The 16036-nt window shown below is 34.3% G+C and overlaps 1 protein-coding gene across 2 annotated transcripts; it reads left to right on the top strand.

Annotated features, from left to right (window-relative positions):
• The first annotated feature begins 1196 nt into the window (after nucleotides 1–1196).
• LOC133697859 (uncharacterized) lies at nucleotides 1197–9514 on the top strand. Of its 2 annotated transcripts, none has more exons than XM_062120669.1 (13): nucleotides 1197–1659; nucleotides 2160–2269; nucleotides 2349–2459; nucleotides 2570–2627; nucleotides 3829–3918; nucleotides 4242–4336; nucleotides 4900–4953; nucleotides 5518–5655; nucleotides 6043–6100; nucleotides 6224–6338; nucleotides 6468–6537; nucleotides 7462–7533; nucleotides 9361–9514. In XM_062120669.1, the coding sequence occupies exons 1-13, from the start codon at nucleotides 1446–1448 to the stop codon at nucleotides 9370–9372; spliced, it is 1197 nt and encodes a 398-aa protein (XP_061976653.1). In that variant the 5' UTR covers nucleotides 1197–1445; the 3' UTR covers nucleotides 9373–9514. The 2 variants fall into 2 exon arrangements, with proteins under 2 accessions (XP_061976653.1, XP_061976652.1); XM_062120668.1 differs by having other exon boundaries at nucleotides 1200–1659; nucleotides 9151–9514.
• The last annotated feature ends 6522 nt before the right edge of the window (nucleotides 9515–16036 follow it).

Genomic DNA, 16036 nt, shown 5'->3' with positions numbered 1-16036 from the left:
ACGTGGGGTTATATGCAATTTTCTTATGTCATTTAATTGTTTTATTCCTGTTTTTTTTTTTTTTTTTTTTTTTCCGTGGGCTAAGGTAATGAGGTACTGAATCTATGAAAAAAATTTCCAGAGCTTCATGTCGCGTCACCATTACAGTTCATTGATAAGGGAAAAAAAAAAACTAAAAAGATGGAATTTTAACTCTCTAGTAAAACATTATTCATTAATACTATTCATTAGAGTAGTTTTTTTTCTGTTTTTTATTTAAAATAAAATTTCTTACCCAGTCTGGGCTTGTTTCCTGCTAAACACCTCTGCCAGCACTTGCAATGTCGATGCCATTAGATGGATAATCCTTCCTGCTACCACTCGTAACTGCAAGCTGGGCCTCAAGGAAGAAACATGTAATGAAAAATATATTTAAAGAAAAAGAAATAAATCGATAGAAATCATCCCTGCAGATGATCAGTAAAATAATTGTATATATGGGCTCTGCATGTTGTTGGGCTAGTTTGAATCCTAAGATTCCACTAATGTATGAAAGAACATTTGCCTAACATTATATAGTTTTTCTTTGTTTAATTAACTCAACATGTTCCATTACAGTATAAAAAGCCTTTCTCTCGGAGATCTTCGACATCATTTTTTATTTTTGTGTTAGGAGATTTTGTTATTTAAAATCACGCAGAGGGCAGGAAAAAATCAGTACCATATAAACTTTTTTCCACATAAAATTACCAATTATAACGCAAGAAAAAACCAAGAAAACGAGTCATTCTTTATAATTCAGAGGTTGTTTTTTTAAATATATTTTTTAAATATATTAAAATAATATTTTGTTAGTTTTTAAAAATAATTTTTGATATTAATAAATAAAAATAATTTAAAAACATCAAAAAATATTAATTTATAATAATTTTTTTTTAAAAATATTTTTATGATACTAAAATAAACAGATAAAAAAAAACTATTATATATATACAAACACATATACGTGTGTGTACAATTTTAAATAAAAATACTCTTAAATTAGCTTTTAATCTTTACCAATCAAAATTATAAATCTTTTCTTCATCAATTGGATTTTAATCAAACCATCCACGCGTCTGAATTTAAAAAATCTTCTTAATTTTACGAATAACGTTTCATTGATAACATCGGGACTTTAAGAGATTGAAAATAAGTAATAACATGTTCAATTTATGAATCCAATCTAAATAAATAGTACGGTGCCCAACTAAAAACAATTTATAGTGTTTGGATTAGGATTTTTAATACTATCAATGAGTCTCATGTTCGATCCTTGATATAGGTTTGCTGTGATGTGAAAGGAAAAATAGTTCTTGAGCTTAGGGATACGACGTCGTGGATATACAAGAGTATTATTCAAGGACACTTTGGTGTGTTGTCCCACTGTTTCTTCCTTCTTACACTGATCTGTTGTAGTAGTAGACATGGGAGAGAGAAAGATGAGCAGCGGCAGCAGGCTAGTGAGAGAAGGAGAAGGAGAAGGAGAAGGAGAAGATATATGGGCGAAAGCCACAAAAGCAGCAGATGATCTCTACATTCTGAGGGACACATATTTCCCACCAAACCCACTTGACAAAATCTCCAAATTACAATCCCAATCCGATCTCTCTCTCAACCTCCTCGATTCCATTCCTCTTGGTGGGTTCTCTTTCTCTCTCGCGTTAATCTTGATAATAAAAAAAATATACCTGTTCAATCGAATGTTGGGAACTTGGGATTTTGTGCTTGTTGATCGGAAATTTGAAAAGGGTTGTGATAATTTCAATGACCCTCTTGTTCTTGATCATTAAATCTCTTCGTATCTTTTGATATGGGTACTGAGGAGGCTTCCCCCCCTCTCATGGAACAGTGCTTGTTGGAAAATGTTCCTTTTCTTTCTCAATTTAATGAACTAACAAATAGGAAACAAGTACTGGTTAGTGATGATAAAGACTGTTCTTTTGCTTGCTTAAATAATGTCTCCTAGTTTGATGAATGTGCCTGCAGTTTCCACTTCTTTTAAGACCTTCTGACTCTTAAATTTTTCAGTTCCTGTGGAATTGATGCATGTTTAATTAGTTGTTGTTGGCCTTCATTCTGCAAAGTGTATCATAATTTTTTCATTGATATGTTTGGCGAAAAAACTGTTTTTTTCATAGAATATAGGAAATCACCTGTGCAACGAGCGACATATGAATATCTGAGAGGCAAGTTGTTGGATGTAGTACCTGAATACAATAAAGAAGCTGAGGACCACCTCTCTAAAGCTGTGAGTTCCATTTAGTTTTGAGTGTAATAATGCTTAGTTTGAGGTCCATTGTTGGGAACTGACTTAATTCATTTCCCAGGTTAAGTTGAATCCATCACTTGCAGATGCTTGGCTGTGTTTGGGAAACTGCATCTGGAAGAAGGGAGATTTACCTTCAGCAAAAAATTGCTTCAATCTTGCACTAAGTAAGGTTAGTTGTGATTTCAATTGCTAGGTTTTATAAGTTTTAACAAACATTTAATCCTTTTATCATGCTTGATGTTAGGATACTGATGGATATTTTTGCTGGCTGCTGTGCAGGGGGCAAACAAGAAGATACTTTGTCTGTTATCAATGCTTGAAAGAAGAATGGCCCAAGGCAAGGATTTCAAGTTTTTTTATTTCCTTCTTTTTACCCTCTTTAAACCTTTACCCTCTCTGGCGTTTTGTAAAAGCATACATAGGATTTGTTATTGGTTTGCTCATTTATATGTTCCAGAGCTTTGATGGTGCAATTTTTCAATCTTCATAATTTATCAAGACAAACCCTGCATCTTTGGTATGCTTTGATAAAAAATATAATGCACTCATGATAACATCATGATTCTAATTACCTTACTTTTGATAGAATGAGATGGGTTGGCTGCTAAAGTGATACCTGTTTTCCTAGTTATTTTAATGGCGATTGCATAGTTAAATGATCTTATTGAAGATTATGTTACAAAGAAAATTGCATAAAAAATATCATCACAGCATGATCAAAAGTAATTGAAGGGTCTTATTGATATGTTTCATAGTTATTCTTGTAGTCCAAAGCTAGAATAATGATTTTGTATCTCTTTAAGTTACCTTGTTTAACTATTTTGAAAGATAGAATGCATCTTCATCATTAGGTACAAGTAAACTGTAAAAGACATGAATGTTTATTGTACGATTTAGTTGCACTATTATTATTATTATTATTATAGTACATCATTATAACCACTTATAATACGTGCATATTTAGTTTTGGGCCCAAATAGATGAGTTGAATGGTAAATTCTATTGCAATTAGTTTAATTCCGCATTTCACTTTTTTCCTCGTGTCTTCTAACTGTATTAACCTCCAAAAACCTAATTCATTAAGCTGGTAGTTCTGACCCACACATCATGAGGTGTATCTGACACATGTAGCTGCCGAATAGTTATAACACTTTATCTAAGCCTTAGCGGTGGACAAAATTTCTTGGCAATCAAAATGTCTTCAATGATTTTGAAGTTTCATTTTCTATCATCATACTGTCAGCTGGTTATAGGTTGGAAGTGCTAATGTGGCTGAAAAGTCAAATCCTTTCACAAATTAATGTCCCTGCAGTGGATGTATTTTGAGACAATTTTGAGTTAAAAACACTTTGTGTAACATGTATTTTCTTGTCAAAGACCATGAAATTCTGTTAATTGCCAGCCTTCAGGACTTGAGCAACAGCCCTAAATTAATGAATTAAATTCAGAGCCCGAAAACTTGCAAGGAAAAGGTTTGTAATCTGACTTTAGCGTGCTTGAATACAGACATTTACTATAGTTTTCTTCCCCTGATGTAGGTTCTGAAAATCAGGCACAAATTGTTGAGGAAAGCATTCAACATGCCAAGGATGCGATCACTTTGGATGTCAAGGATGGAAACTCTTGGTGTAAGATTTTACATCAAATCAAATCAACTCATATCATTAGCTTTTTTTCCAAAATTTTTTATATTTGTTTATAATCTACCAGTTCTTACAACATATTCAACATTTTGTAATGGCATGAAAATCGAAGGTATATGTCTGGTGTTTGCTTGCCATCTGTATCACTAGCTGAATCTTGAAGGGTAGTTACTGATTTCGAGCATTTCTTCTTGTATGATGACTATGCTGCTTGCCCCTGGCCACACATGCTTGTAAATTAATTCTTTTTTAGTGATTATGTTAGCCTCTGTACCATTTTCCTGTGACATCGTTTCATCTTCTTACAGACAACCTTGGAAATGCATGCTTGACAAGTTTTTTTGTGACTGGGGCATGGGATCACAGCAAGCTCCTACAGTCTTTAAAAGCATACCAAAATGCTGTAAGTGTGGAGACTCTGAAGTCTCCTTTTTTAAACCATTTGATGATCAATGATGGATCTCTTAAAGATTAATTGAACGTTGATTGAAACCTCCGCTGAACTTTTTTTCAGAAGGAACTTGTTCCCTAACTCTTTAAATTCTTGATTTTGATCCTTGCACTATTTTTTCTGGAATGCTCTATGAGGCTTCCATTCATTAACAAACAGAATCTTACTCATTGTTCCATATGATCTTGTACCTTGTCCTTTAAAAGGACAAATCACATGGCTATCACATGTTGATTTTAGTTTGTTAATTCCAAAAAAATAAATAGTATTGTGACCAAAATCAAATTTAGAAGTTAATGACTAAGTTCCTGTTGAAGGGATGTTTGGACCAATTAACCCCTTTTTAAATAGGAGTTGATTATACGAAGTGATTATTTGTGAATCATGATTTGTTCTGCATTGCTTACAAGCATTTTGTATTTTCTACAAGTCTCTGTTGAGTAGATTCTTAATTTGTTTCAGATCAGCTACTGTGAATTTTGTCCTCTACTAAGTCAGTTAATAATATATCTCAGGAGAAAGATGAGAGGATGAAGTCCAATCCAGACCTATGTTTCAACTGTGCCACTGTAAGTTAAAAATTCCTCACTTAATTGATTGATCAGAAACAACTTTCTCAAATGATGAAATTGTCTTGAAGTTTCTAGAAATTCATGGGATGAATGTGTAATCTTTCTTTGAAATGCATATACCAATCTCCATCTGCATCACTGATCAACATTGGTGATAAACTGCAACAAAAGCTCTTTTAATTTTAGGCTTCTAATGGTTAGGTGAAAGGATAAGAAAGATGAATTAATAAATTTAGTAGGCGGAATGAAACTTATTTTGAATTGGTGACCAAAAACTCTCCATGAGCATTTTCCTTTTGGTATGCAAGAAACTGAGAGATTGAAGAGGATGCTCCTAGAATATTTGGTAATGTACAAGTACTGTAGGCTCTGCTTGAAAATTCAAGGGAACAATAAATTCACTTCATGAAGACTTAACAAGAGCAATAAATTCACTTGCGTAATGGTGAATTTGACTTAACAATTCCATTGCTTAGGTAGAGCTTCCAAATTTTTATTCAGGTGACAAGTGCTGCTCAGCTATTTATACCATAATACCATCTAAGGAATTCCTCTTTGCAGGTAAACCACTATCTAGAGAATTATGAAAGGGCCCTTAGTGGGTTTGAAGCTGCTGCCTTGAAGGATCCTAGTCTCAATGCTACTGAGGAGGTTCAAAAGATGGTTAATCTTCTTGATAAGTTGGAGAATCTGTTGAGGGTATTGCATTTTTTTTATGTTAGTTGTTATGGAAACATGGCACTCTTAGTTGCCGCTTCATTGCAATTTTAATATGCTCTTTCTTAATAGCATGATTTCGCCTGTCATTTTAAAGTATTTGTGTTAGTAAAAATAATGATAAGGGATAAGAAACAGAAAGAGGATTAGGGAATCCATGAATGTTAGTTACGTTTGTGAGTGCTTTGCTTAAACCAAGAAGCTAAGAAGATTTTATGTAACAATTTAATCTCAAAAATCATAGTTTAACTTTGCAAGTTGTGTTAACCTTTCCTTTATGTCAGATCTCACTTAAAGTGTGCGCGCGCGCGCGCGCTCTCTCCCTTTCTTCTGAGATTCAGCTGATTCTTTTGAGGTTTGAATTTATAGGGCCAGGCTAGAACTAAACGACTTCCTTCTTTGGCATCATCTCTAGCTGCTGTTAATTGTAAGTTACCTGACTCTTTTGTGTTTTTTCTTGATGGTACACTTCAGTTCCGAGTGATCATGCATTTTTTCCTTTCTCAAATGGAATGTACTAATCATTGTTGCATGCCTTTTCACCTGTAAGTGAATTCTTCGTATAAAAGAGCCTCTGTAGATCAGTTGTCAGAGGGCCTGAACAGAGCAGTAGCAATAGTGGGAAAAGTGCTTTTCTTTGTCAAGCAAGAGAATGCCACTCCCCTGTAAGCCTCTTCCATAACCACCTATGTAAATCCATGCTACTCTTGGATTCAACTTGTGTTATTTTATCAGTGAAACATTATTAGTTTTGCTTTTCAGTGTTTCATAGTTCTCTCTCTTTCTCTCTGCAGATACTATTTGGTGTGTGATTCTAATCAAATATGCTTTGTTCTATCAGTGTATGGGATGCGCAATGATGCAGTAAGAGTTACCTGTTTCATTCGATGTGTTTCCATCTTATCTTTCTAGTCTTCTTCTCTACTGTTTTAATAATCCTCAGAGAGTTTAGGTTTCATATGAATAGTGGAATACAGTATAGTATGAGGAATATTCTTTGGTTGGACAGTCACGGAAAAACAGGAACTACCAAACTTGCCTTCAAAACTTCAGGCAAAGCATGGAGGATGAGACAGATAGCAACACTCTTTAAATCATCTGTTCTTCATTACTTGTGAAAATGCCAATAATAGAAGAAATGCAGCTGATTTTTTTTTCTGGGGCAACATGTTTTTTAAGGGATGATTCCATTATGATACCCTTCTCTAGATGATCATTTCCCCCCATTTCTAACAGTTGAGAGTATCCTCTGAACTGCTTTCCCCCACTGAGACAAAGTCTCTCCCTGGTTTAGTATTAAGCAGGCCATCCACATCCTGATGGTTCATTCCCAAGAAATTGTTTTTTCAGTTAATTATTTGACATCTAATCAATGCTTTCAAGCTGTTGCTTGTTCTGGAAAAATTTCAAAAATTTGATCAAATCCATCTCCTCGTCTTCTTCTTAGAAGAGCATCATTTCTTTGTGACAACTTGCTCTAGCAAGTTGTACTCAGTTTTGGAGGAAGCCATAACTGAAAAGTAGGTAGCTATTGTCATCAGATCATCTGTGTATGTGTTGAATGAGTAAAGAAAAGGAAGGGGTGTTTGGGCTGGTAAGCATTCTCCAATGTATTCTAGAGGTCCCCCTTACATCAGTAACAATTCACACTCCTGTAAATCTCAAAATCATGAGACTTGATAAGCCGATTGAGCTCAATCTTGCACTAAGCAAACAAAAACTCTGCTGTTGTCTTTAGAACCTGTTCGGAAATATATTACTGCTGATGATAATTCTTTCTGCTCACAGATAAAAGAAGGAGATCAGCTAACACTTTTGGAGCCTTATTACCATTATGTTGATTTTTCTTGGAAGGGAAAGGTATATTATCTCTCATATTTAGAGCATTTTTCTTCATTTTGGTACAGACATCAATCCAGAATCGCGCATGCCTTGAAAGCATATTGTTCCACTGCCTGTTTTTTTAATAACCATCTGAATATGGAAAGAGAAAAGTTAGATTTTTATAGCATAAAAAATAACGCTTCTGTATCTTCCTTTATTAACTCGATGCAGATGTTGGCACCCATGACTTTCATGATCATAATTTTACAATTTAGAGTCACTTGCATAATTTCTTTCCTTCTTACGTTGATTTTGCCTTAGTCCCCTAGCTGGTCTTCCCATCATTATCAGGGCGCAAATCTCTCTCCTCTTTCTAGTATTCTGTCTTGACCCAGTTTCTTAAAATTTCTCTCAACCCCTTTTTTAAACTCCATGGTGTATTTGCATGTTAAATACCAGGTTTAGCAAATAAATGATGCAGGCATCAATGACCAATTGCATGAATCTCTCCCAGTCTCATTCTCCAATAGACAAACACTGCAGCAATACAATTTACCAAATCTAGGTGTAAATGGTTAAGCATATGATTGTTATGTTCTTTCAAAGGTTTAAGGTTAAGGTTTTTGCTCGAGGTGGTGGTGATGGTGAAAGACTTGAAAATGGGTATATTTGGAGGCTTTAGTTCTGAGGAGAGTTGAGATGATCCAAGTGGAATTAACAAGGACACAGGATGAACCCTGTCGCCACAAGCTTTGAGATTGAGGTTTGATAGCTACTCTTGATTGATTTCAGCTGATCTAGACCCAGCCTCACTGTATGCTGCTTTGACACTCTGATTTAGACTCGAAAATGGGTATATTTTGGGGCTTTAGTCCTGTGGAGAGTTGAGATGATCCACGTGGGAATAACAAGGATGCAGGATCAACCCAGTCACCACAAGCTTTGAGGTTGAGGTTTGATAGCTACTCTTGATTCATGTCTGCTGACCTATTAGATATCAGACTCAGCCTCTCTGTTTACTGCTCTGATGTTCTGATTCAGTCTTGTTTTGGCTGCTCAAAATCCCACGTCCACTAGGCAAGCCCTGTCATTACTGCCACCCTGTTATATATTTGACCCAGCCTCTCCAGTTATTAGCTCTGATGAAGTTTCCATCAAATTAGATTTATTTCTCTTACTCAAAATCTTACTGTGCTCTAGGGAAAAAGGCATCTCCTCACAATATCTTTTACAAGTAACAGGTTGTGGCTTACATTAGCTAGTCTTTTGAATTGGCTAAAAAAATTGATGCGAGCCTAAAGAATTTAGATGATATTCATGCATTGACCAATATGTGGTACATCATGGTAGCAGTGTTAGCATTTAGATGGGTGTTTGACAACAAGGCAAGGGAAGTTTGTCAGGGAAGAGACGAAGGATCAAGTAGAACAAAAATAGGCATTTGGTTGGAATAGTGAAACCATGAACGTGTTGGGTGGGTGCAACACCATACATCACCCTTTGGTAGTAAAACGTCATTTTGAAACCAGTTGCTCTACTTTGACGACACATTTCCATCCCTTGGAATATTTTGCTCTTTCCTTCTAATGACAATACTGATGATGATGAATGATGATCTGATTCCTGATTTTGCTTCTGTGTCTATTTAAACAGCATTACAATTTCAAATCAGTTCGTGTGGATTTCACAGAGCAAGTTCTTGTGAATGGAAAAGTTCTCTCTTCTCATCATGCTGTTCGTTCATCAATTTATGCTCAACATAAACCATGAACTGTTGTTTCAAGTAGTAGATTTTGTGAGTTGTGTACTTGATGAGGTTTTGTTGTTTTCTCATTGATTTGTTTCCTGTGTGGCTGTAAATAGATTAGGTGTTAGAGAAAGAAAGAGAATTACATGAGCATGGATTCCTGGTCAAGTCAAAAGTCAAAGCCATGCCGGCCAATTAAAACAGAAAATGTACAATTTACATTGTATTGGATCTTCATGTGTTTGATATAATTGATGGATCTTTCTGCTTGCCCTTTTGTATTGAGGTTGCGAGTGATTGTTTCTTGCTCAATCAGGTTGCAAGGGCGAACATTATAGAAATTTTAAAAGGTGCTAGGTTGTTCAAATTAGCTACTTGTTGTGTGCATTAAATTATAAAAGAACAAGTCAAACCCTGGTCTGCATGAATCCAAAACCTCCAACAGGTCACTTTGGAAGCTTATATTTTCACTTCTTGATTGGTCTGTTTGGAAGGCAGAAACCCACACCTTTTTATTTTTATTTTTGGGATTCTATAAACATTTCTAATCTCGGTCCCTGGTAATAATGATCAACACTGTATTAGAGGAGGCCCTCATAAGGAGCATAAGCAGGAGTGGGTTCCTGGGAAAAATTCGAAAGTGATTCTTGAGAAGCCAAATTTAAGGGTAGGGAAATTCAACTGGTTAATTCATTTGAGGTTCTTTCACTGCCTGATCAATTGGAAAATAGTGGGAATGCTGAAGTTAGTAACAAGAATGGGATCGATTGCAGAACTGTTGCAGCTGATTTCTCTCATGATAAGTAGAACGAACATCATCTTCTATGCTGTTAAAAGCGGAAAAAACTACAGTAGTTGTGACTGAAGATGCCATTGGCTGCTAGTGGAGTGAATGCCATCTTGCAACAATCGATAAAGGAAGCAGGGAAGGAAGGGTTAGAAGAATAGCAGGAATGATCAGCCCAGGCTGTCAGTCTCTCAAAGACAGATGAGAGTACAGTTTCTTCTCCTCAACGTTCTCCTCACCTGGAACATTAGGGGAGTATCGTTTAGGTAATTTTTGTTTTTAAGTATTTTTTAAAAGTATATTTTTTTGAAAAATATCAAATGAATTTTATTTTAGTGTTTTTAATAATTTTAATGTGCTGATATAAAAAATAATAATAAAAATCTAAAAAAAATATCTTAAATGCTTAATTGAAACACGGGTAAAATTGCCAAAGCCTGAGGCCATCGTTGATATATTTGATGTTTGGGAGTGCTGCATAACTATGAATTTTCTCAACTGGGTTTGGATTATTATTTGGAAGAAGCATTCTAATCTTCTTGCTCTTGGTAGGCATAGTCAATTTGTTCACTGTCAAATATTCGATGCATAAAAGAGTCATATTTGTATATGGCTCTTAAATCTTACGTGAAATAGTCCTCATGACTACGAAGGACGTCCACATTCATCATCTTCGCCTTTAACCTCATGCGTGGCAGCTCCATTATCAAGTCTCCTGACCTCCATTTTAGCTTATGATGACCAGCTGGAAGGGATATGAATGGAACTCTGAAACCTTGTGTTTCCTCTTTCCTGTAAAGCATAGTGCAGGCCATTAACTGAGTTATTGATAAGTGTGGCGTAAGTTACATAAGTATTGAATTATGAAATAACATCAAAATAATATTTTTTTATGAGATTAATATATTAAAATGATATGAAAATATAAAATAATATTAATTTAAAATAAAAAAATATAAAAAAATTTTAATTTTTTTTAAAACACACGAACAAAAGCTTCTCACAACAGCCTTAATCATCATGGAATATGATCAGGTGGGTTTCCACTTTCGGCCTTCCATTCGGATTCTTTGACTATCTACCGCAACACAAACACAGGTTTCTTTCTTTAATCAATCGATATTCGTACAAATTATTATTCCATCGAGGAGATGAATCTCTAATGGTTTAATGTCTACGTCGGTAAAGAAATCTCCTCTGCGACCTCTCTCATTTATCATCACTTTGTTTTGGAACTTGCATTTTGTATGGTTGCAAGCCTTCATGTTTCTTTTGAGGGTTTTGTCTGCAGTAGTACCAAGTCTTATTTGTAGGTTAAGTACGAATGAATGCAGCGTGTTTGTATGTTTGATTTTCTAGTTGTTTTTTTCTTCCAAAGTGCTAATCTGTTCCTTGATATATATTCCAGGTATAAAATTAAATATTTTAATGTATTGATAAATAAGAGATTCAATCAACCACTTCTTTTTTGAAATGATTGGTGTTTTCTTTTTTCCTTTTCTTCCTCTGTCATCAAGGCTCTAACATATAATATCATGGGATATTGACACGGCTTCCCCCCCTCTTTTTTTTCCTCCTTCGTTTTCTTTTCCTGTATATGAAATATCAAAACTATCCATTTCTTGTAGAAGGCAAGAAAGCAAATTTCAGACAAACAAAAATGATGAGGCATCACAAGATATATTTCTTGAATAATCAGTTAATTTTTTTATTTTAGTGATTTGATCGGTTAATTTCTTGATTCCGGCGATCTGATTAATTTTTTTAGCCAATATGATTGATAATTGATGCTTGATACTAACAAAAGGTTCCATTTGATGAATTTGAAAACTTTCTAATGTTTAAATAAATATTTTTTTTTAAAAAATAATTATATTTTAAAGGACTCTCAATAAATATATATTAAAGAATGAAAAAAATAATAAAAAAACTCATTTATGATTAAGTTTAGTGATTGGCTAAACTCAAGAATAGAACCTAGCATGTTACCATGAGCTCGGTGTTTAACTTAGGACATGTTTGGAATTGTGGTACTAGTAGTTGTTCAAAGTGCTTTTCCTTTTGAAATGTATCAAAATAAATTGTTTTTATTTTTTAAAAATTATTTTTGACATCAGCACATTAAAACAATTTAAAAATATAATTTTTTTTATTTTTTAAAAATTATTTTTGACATCAGTACATCAAAACAATTTAAAAATATAATTTTTTTTTATTTTAAATAAAAAAATTTTAAAATTTCTTTAAACACGGTTTCATCGCCTTTCTAAATAACAGAATATTACTCTCCTTCTATTGTTTTTTAATACAAAAGAGCCCCCCCCCCCCCAAAAAAAAAAAAAAAAAAAAAAAAAAACCTTTTGACCATCAAGTAAACATCATAGTCATCTGATTAAAAGCTCGGTTCGAAAAGAAATCTGATGAAAAGGAAGGAGCTCTGCCCCACCATCAATATTCAATAATAACGGGCCACCACGGATTTCGAATCCCCCCCCAACCTTTTGACCATCAAGCAAACATCATAGTCATCTGATTAAAAGCTCGGTTCGAAAAGAAATCTGATGAAAAATAAGGAGCTCCGCCCCACCATCAATATTCAATAATACCGGGCCACCACGGATCGTTTCGAATCTTGTCGGGTCGTTTTCTTTTCTTCTTCTTATGAAGTGGATGTAGAGTTGGAACTTGCAAGGCTAATAATTCAACGCGCGGTGGTTATGGATTCTTGTTGCTATGTGACCCAATTGGCATGCTTGCTGATTCTGACTCCTGAGTTTCTGGTTTCTTGGTGTTAGCTTTTCAATCCCAAAAGTGAAAAACCTTATCAGAGTACTGTTATTATACATGTCTGAGTGAAAAAAGAGGCTTTTAGGAGTGGGTTTTGAAACTGTGTCGTTTGGTTCTATGTGCAGCAGGTGCTGGTAACTGGTAAGCAACAGGGAAGGATTTAGGGGTGCGAGGAGATCAAGAAGATGAGGTGTCCGAGGGAGTTAGAAGTTGCTGGTGATGTGGGTTTTCCTTACCTTTTGAGGGTTTTGGAATTTAAGGATATATAACACATGCAAAAAAATAAAAAATAAAATAAAAAAAAGCTGTGAAATAGACAACCAGGATGTGCCCTTAGCACTTTTTTCAACATCAAATTCGCATTTAGCAACATTAATCACCCAACAATGCTGTCATGCACTTAAGGCAAAAGAGAAATCCACATTTACTACCTAGGTTTTACTATTATTTATTACCCCCCCAGTCTCTCAAAGAAAGTTGTTATTTTTTTATTAAGAGGTCAAATAATTTAGAATCAAAATTTACTACTTTATCCTTTTTAAATTGTTTTTACATTTTTTGAAATAAAAAGACTACAGCTAACATAGTAAAAATAAATGAGTTGACATCATATTTAATATATGTGAAAATCCTGATAACATTCCGTTTAGGCTCCGAGGTCAATATTTATAATAATTAATGTCTCGCTCAGGAAAAAAAATCGGCCCAATCAGGTGACGCAACCGTTTACTGTGACCTGCAATGGTTCATTTCAGCTCATGCATGTATTCAAACGGTGGATTGATTGAGGGGGAAAAAAAGCGCATCGTTTGATTATTTTGTGTTTACGAAGTGACATGTTTATTAAATATTGTTATTTTAAAGTGTTATAATTATTTTATTATGTTTAAAAATTAGGAATATGATAAAACTGTGTTGTTTTATTATATCTTTTTCTATCAATATTATTTTATTAAATTTTTATGTTTATTGTGTTAATTTTACAAAAAAAATCTCAATCTAATCAATTGGGTCGGTTCATTCTAACAATGAATCTCCTTCCCTAGTTGGCAGCGTGCTTAACTATCATTATTTGTTTTTATGTTTGAAAAGTATTTAAAAAAATATTATATTTTTTAATTTTTTATTTTAAATTAATTTTTATTTAATATTTTAAAATCATTTTAATATGATGATATTAAAAATAAATTTTTAAAAATAAAAAAATATTATTTTAACATATTTCAAAACCAAAATTATTTTTTTAAAAAATACCCTATCGTACAAACAAACAACTCCTTTCCAAGTTGCTATCTTGTTTCCCTTCGACTTGTTGCAGTTTGTCCGCTCCGTGGTTCATGGAGAAGTTTGTCGGTGATTAGGTGTGGGGTTGCGAACGGGGTTTTCAGGTTAATTTCTGACGCCCTCTGTATTGTTGTTGTTTACGTGGCCTAATAACTGCCTCTTCCAATGGTATAGGGTGGTGGGTTGGGCTAGGATTCGAGGGATGGCCTGAAGCCCTCACATTTCAGGAAGCCTGCTTATGAAGATAGAGTTGTAATTGGATATTAATGGGAAGTTTGTTTGCAGATGTTCTTTCAATTTTTATGGCGGCCATGAAGGTTTCTAAGCCAGCTCTGTTCGGGTGTGGAAGGGACAAGCGATTACATATAAATTGTGAGGCGACGTTGGCAAATAAAACACTGGTTGATGGGTGGTTTTCGTTTCACCATTGATCTTAAAGCTCTGCCATGACTGTGATGTGTCGATGTGAGAAGTGTCGTTGTTGCTGATATTAGTTGGACGCATGGGTTTGGTGGGGTTGCAGTGTTGGGTGCTGTTAGCTGTTGTCTCGAAGGTGTTTCTTTTCCCTGCATGATTAATCCACGAAGTTACCTTCCTTTGAATTTTGTTTTTTCCATATGTTGCATTCAATTTTTCTTTTTTCCTTCTCTTTTTCCAATACACGAGAAAGAGATTGAATTCATTTTATTGTTGTTTAAGGAACACAATGTGTGCAGATGTTAAAGAACTTCTGATATTCCTTCACAACAACTGGTAAGTGATTTCTTTGATTTTCTGGACATTTTACTCTTTTTGAGTTCCTGGGTCCATTTTGCATAAATAGGCCAACTGTTAATCTTTTTGCACTCTCTTTGTGCGTGTCCGGGAACAGATACACACCTGCTGAACCTCGCTGATGGAAATGGGTAAAATTTCTTTGCGACTGAAGAGAATGAGAAAACATTCTATCTTTGGTCTTTATATAATTGGACAAGCTCATTATGAACTTCAATTTTTAAACAATACAAGTCAGGTTACTGTTAATCAAATATTGCTATGGATGTTTATGTTCTCTACACCCCAGGGAAAGTGAAGGCTTATTTCAGCATGGTAACTACCACAGAGAAGCTTAGGATTTACGTGTTGTGGTTCAACATTTTCATGGGGAGAAACGTGAGATAAATACAGCTATTGGACATAGTAAAGGTCCATTTTCTTCCTTGCTCAGTGTCTACAAAATGAAAGAACAAAAAATAAATAAATGAAATTAGATAGCATTTTGGAAATATGTGTGAATTTTGAGTAGAGCACTTTGTAGCGAGCAATAGATCTTATTTGACGTGTAAGTTTCTGTATATTAGAATTTTTATTTTCTCTTATATAGTCTCTTGTTGGCATACAAATAGCATCAAATATTGTTTACCTTTTTTTTTATTATGAGAATTCTCTAAATTAATATATGTACGCAAATTGCATCATAACATCAATTAAAAGGGAGACATGGGATCAAACCATATATATATATATGATTTGTTATGTTATTTGACATTTTTTTCCAAGACAAATTTTAAAACATCTTATTCTCTTCTTGGATCTTATGCATTTTTTTTCTATGATCAACGAGCATATTTTATAACAACTTAGAGGCCAAGCTAGATTTTCTTATATGCTTTAATTCTGCCTTTTGATTCTACAAAATTAAGGAAGAATAAATACTTTGAGGCTTGTTGGTTAATTCAAGATTTACAAAGACTATCCACTACGAGTTACATACCTTAATTTCATATCTGGGCACACCGAAGGACAGATCAATAGTGATGGAACTTTTTTTTCCTTTTTGATGGCACTATATATAGGCGTTGACAAGTGGGTTTTGGGTTCTTCCTTCTCTTTGTAGTTTACTTTAATAAAATCCAAATTCTAATGACAAGCAATGTTAATTAGTTGACACTTCC

The sequence above is a fragment of the Populus nigra genome, chromosome 6 (assembly GCF_951802175.1).
Source record: "Populus nigra chromosome 6, ddPopNigr1.1, whole genome shotgun sequence".
Lineage (NCBI taxonomy): Eukaryota > Viridiplantae > Streptophyta > Magnoliopsida > Malpighiales > Salicaceae > Populus > Populus nigra.
This window is presented reverse-complemented; position numbering and strand designations above follow the sequence as displayed.

Bases quoted from the DNA above. Each gene is read 5' to 3' on its own strand.
- LOC133697859 (XM_062120668.1), top strand. From the start codon at position 1,446: ATGGGAGAGAGAAAGATGAGCAGCGGCAGCAGGCTAGTGAGAGAAGGA. The intron at 1,660-2,159 runs GTGGGTTCTCTT...TTTTTTTCATAG, and splicing joins CCTCGATTCCATTCCTCTTG to AATATAGGAAATCACCTGTG. The intron at 7,534-9,150 runs GTATATTATCTC...CTATTTAAACAG, and splicing joins ATTTTTCTTGGAAGGGAAAG to CATTACAATTTCAAATCAGT.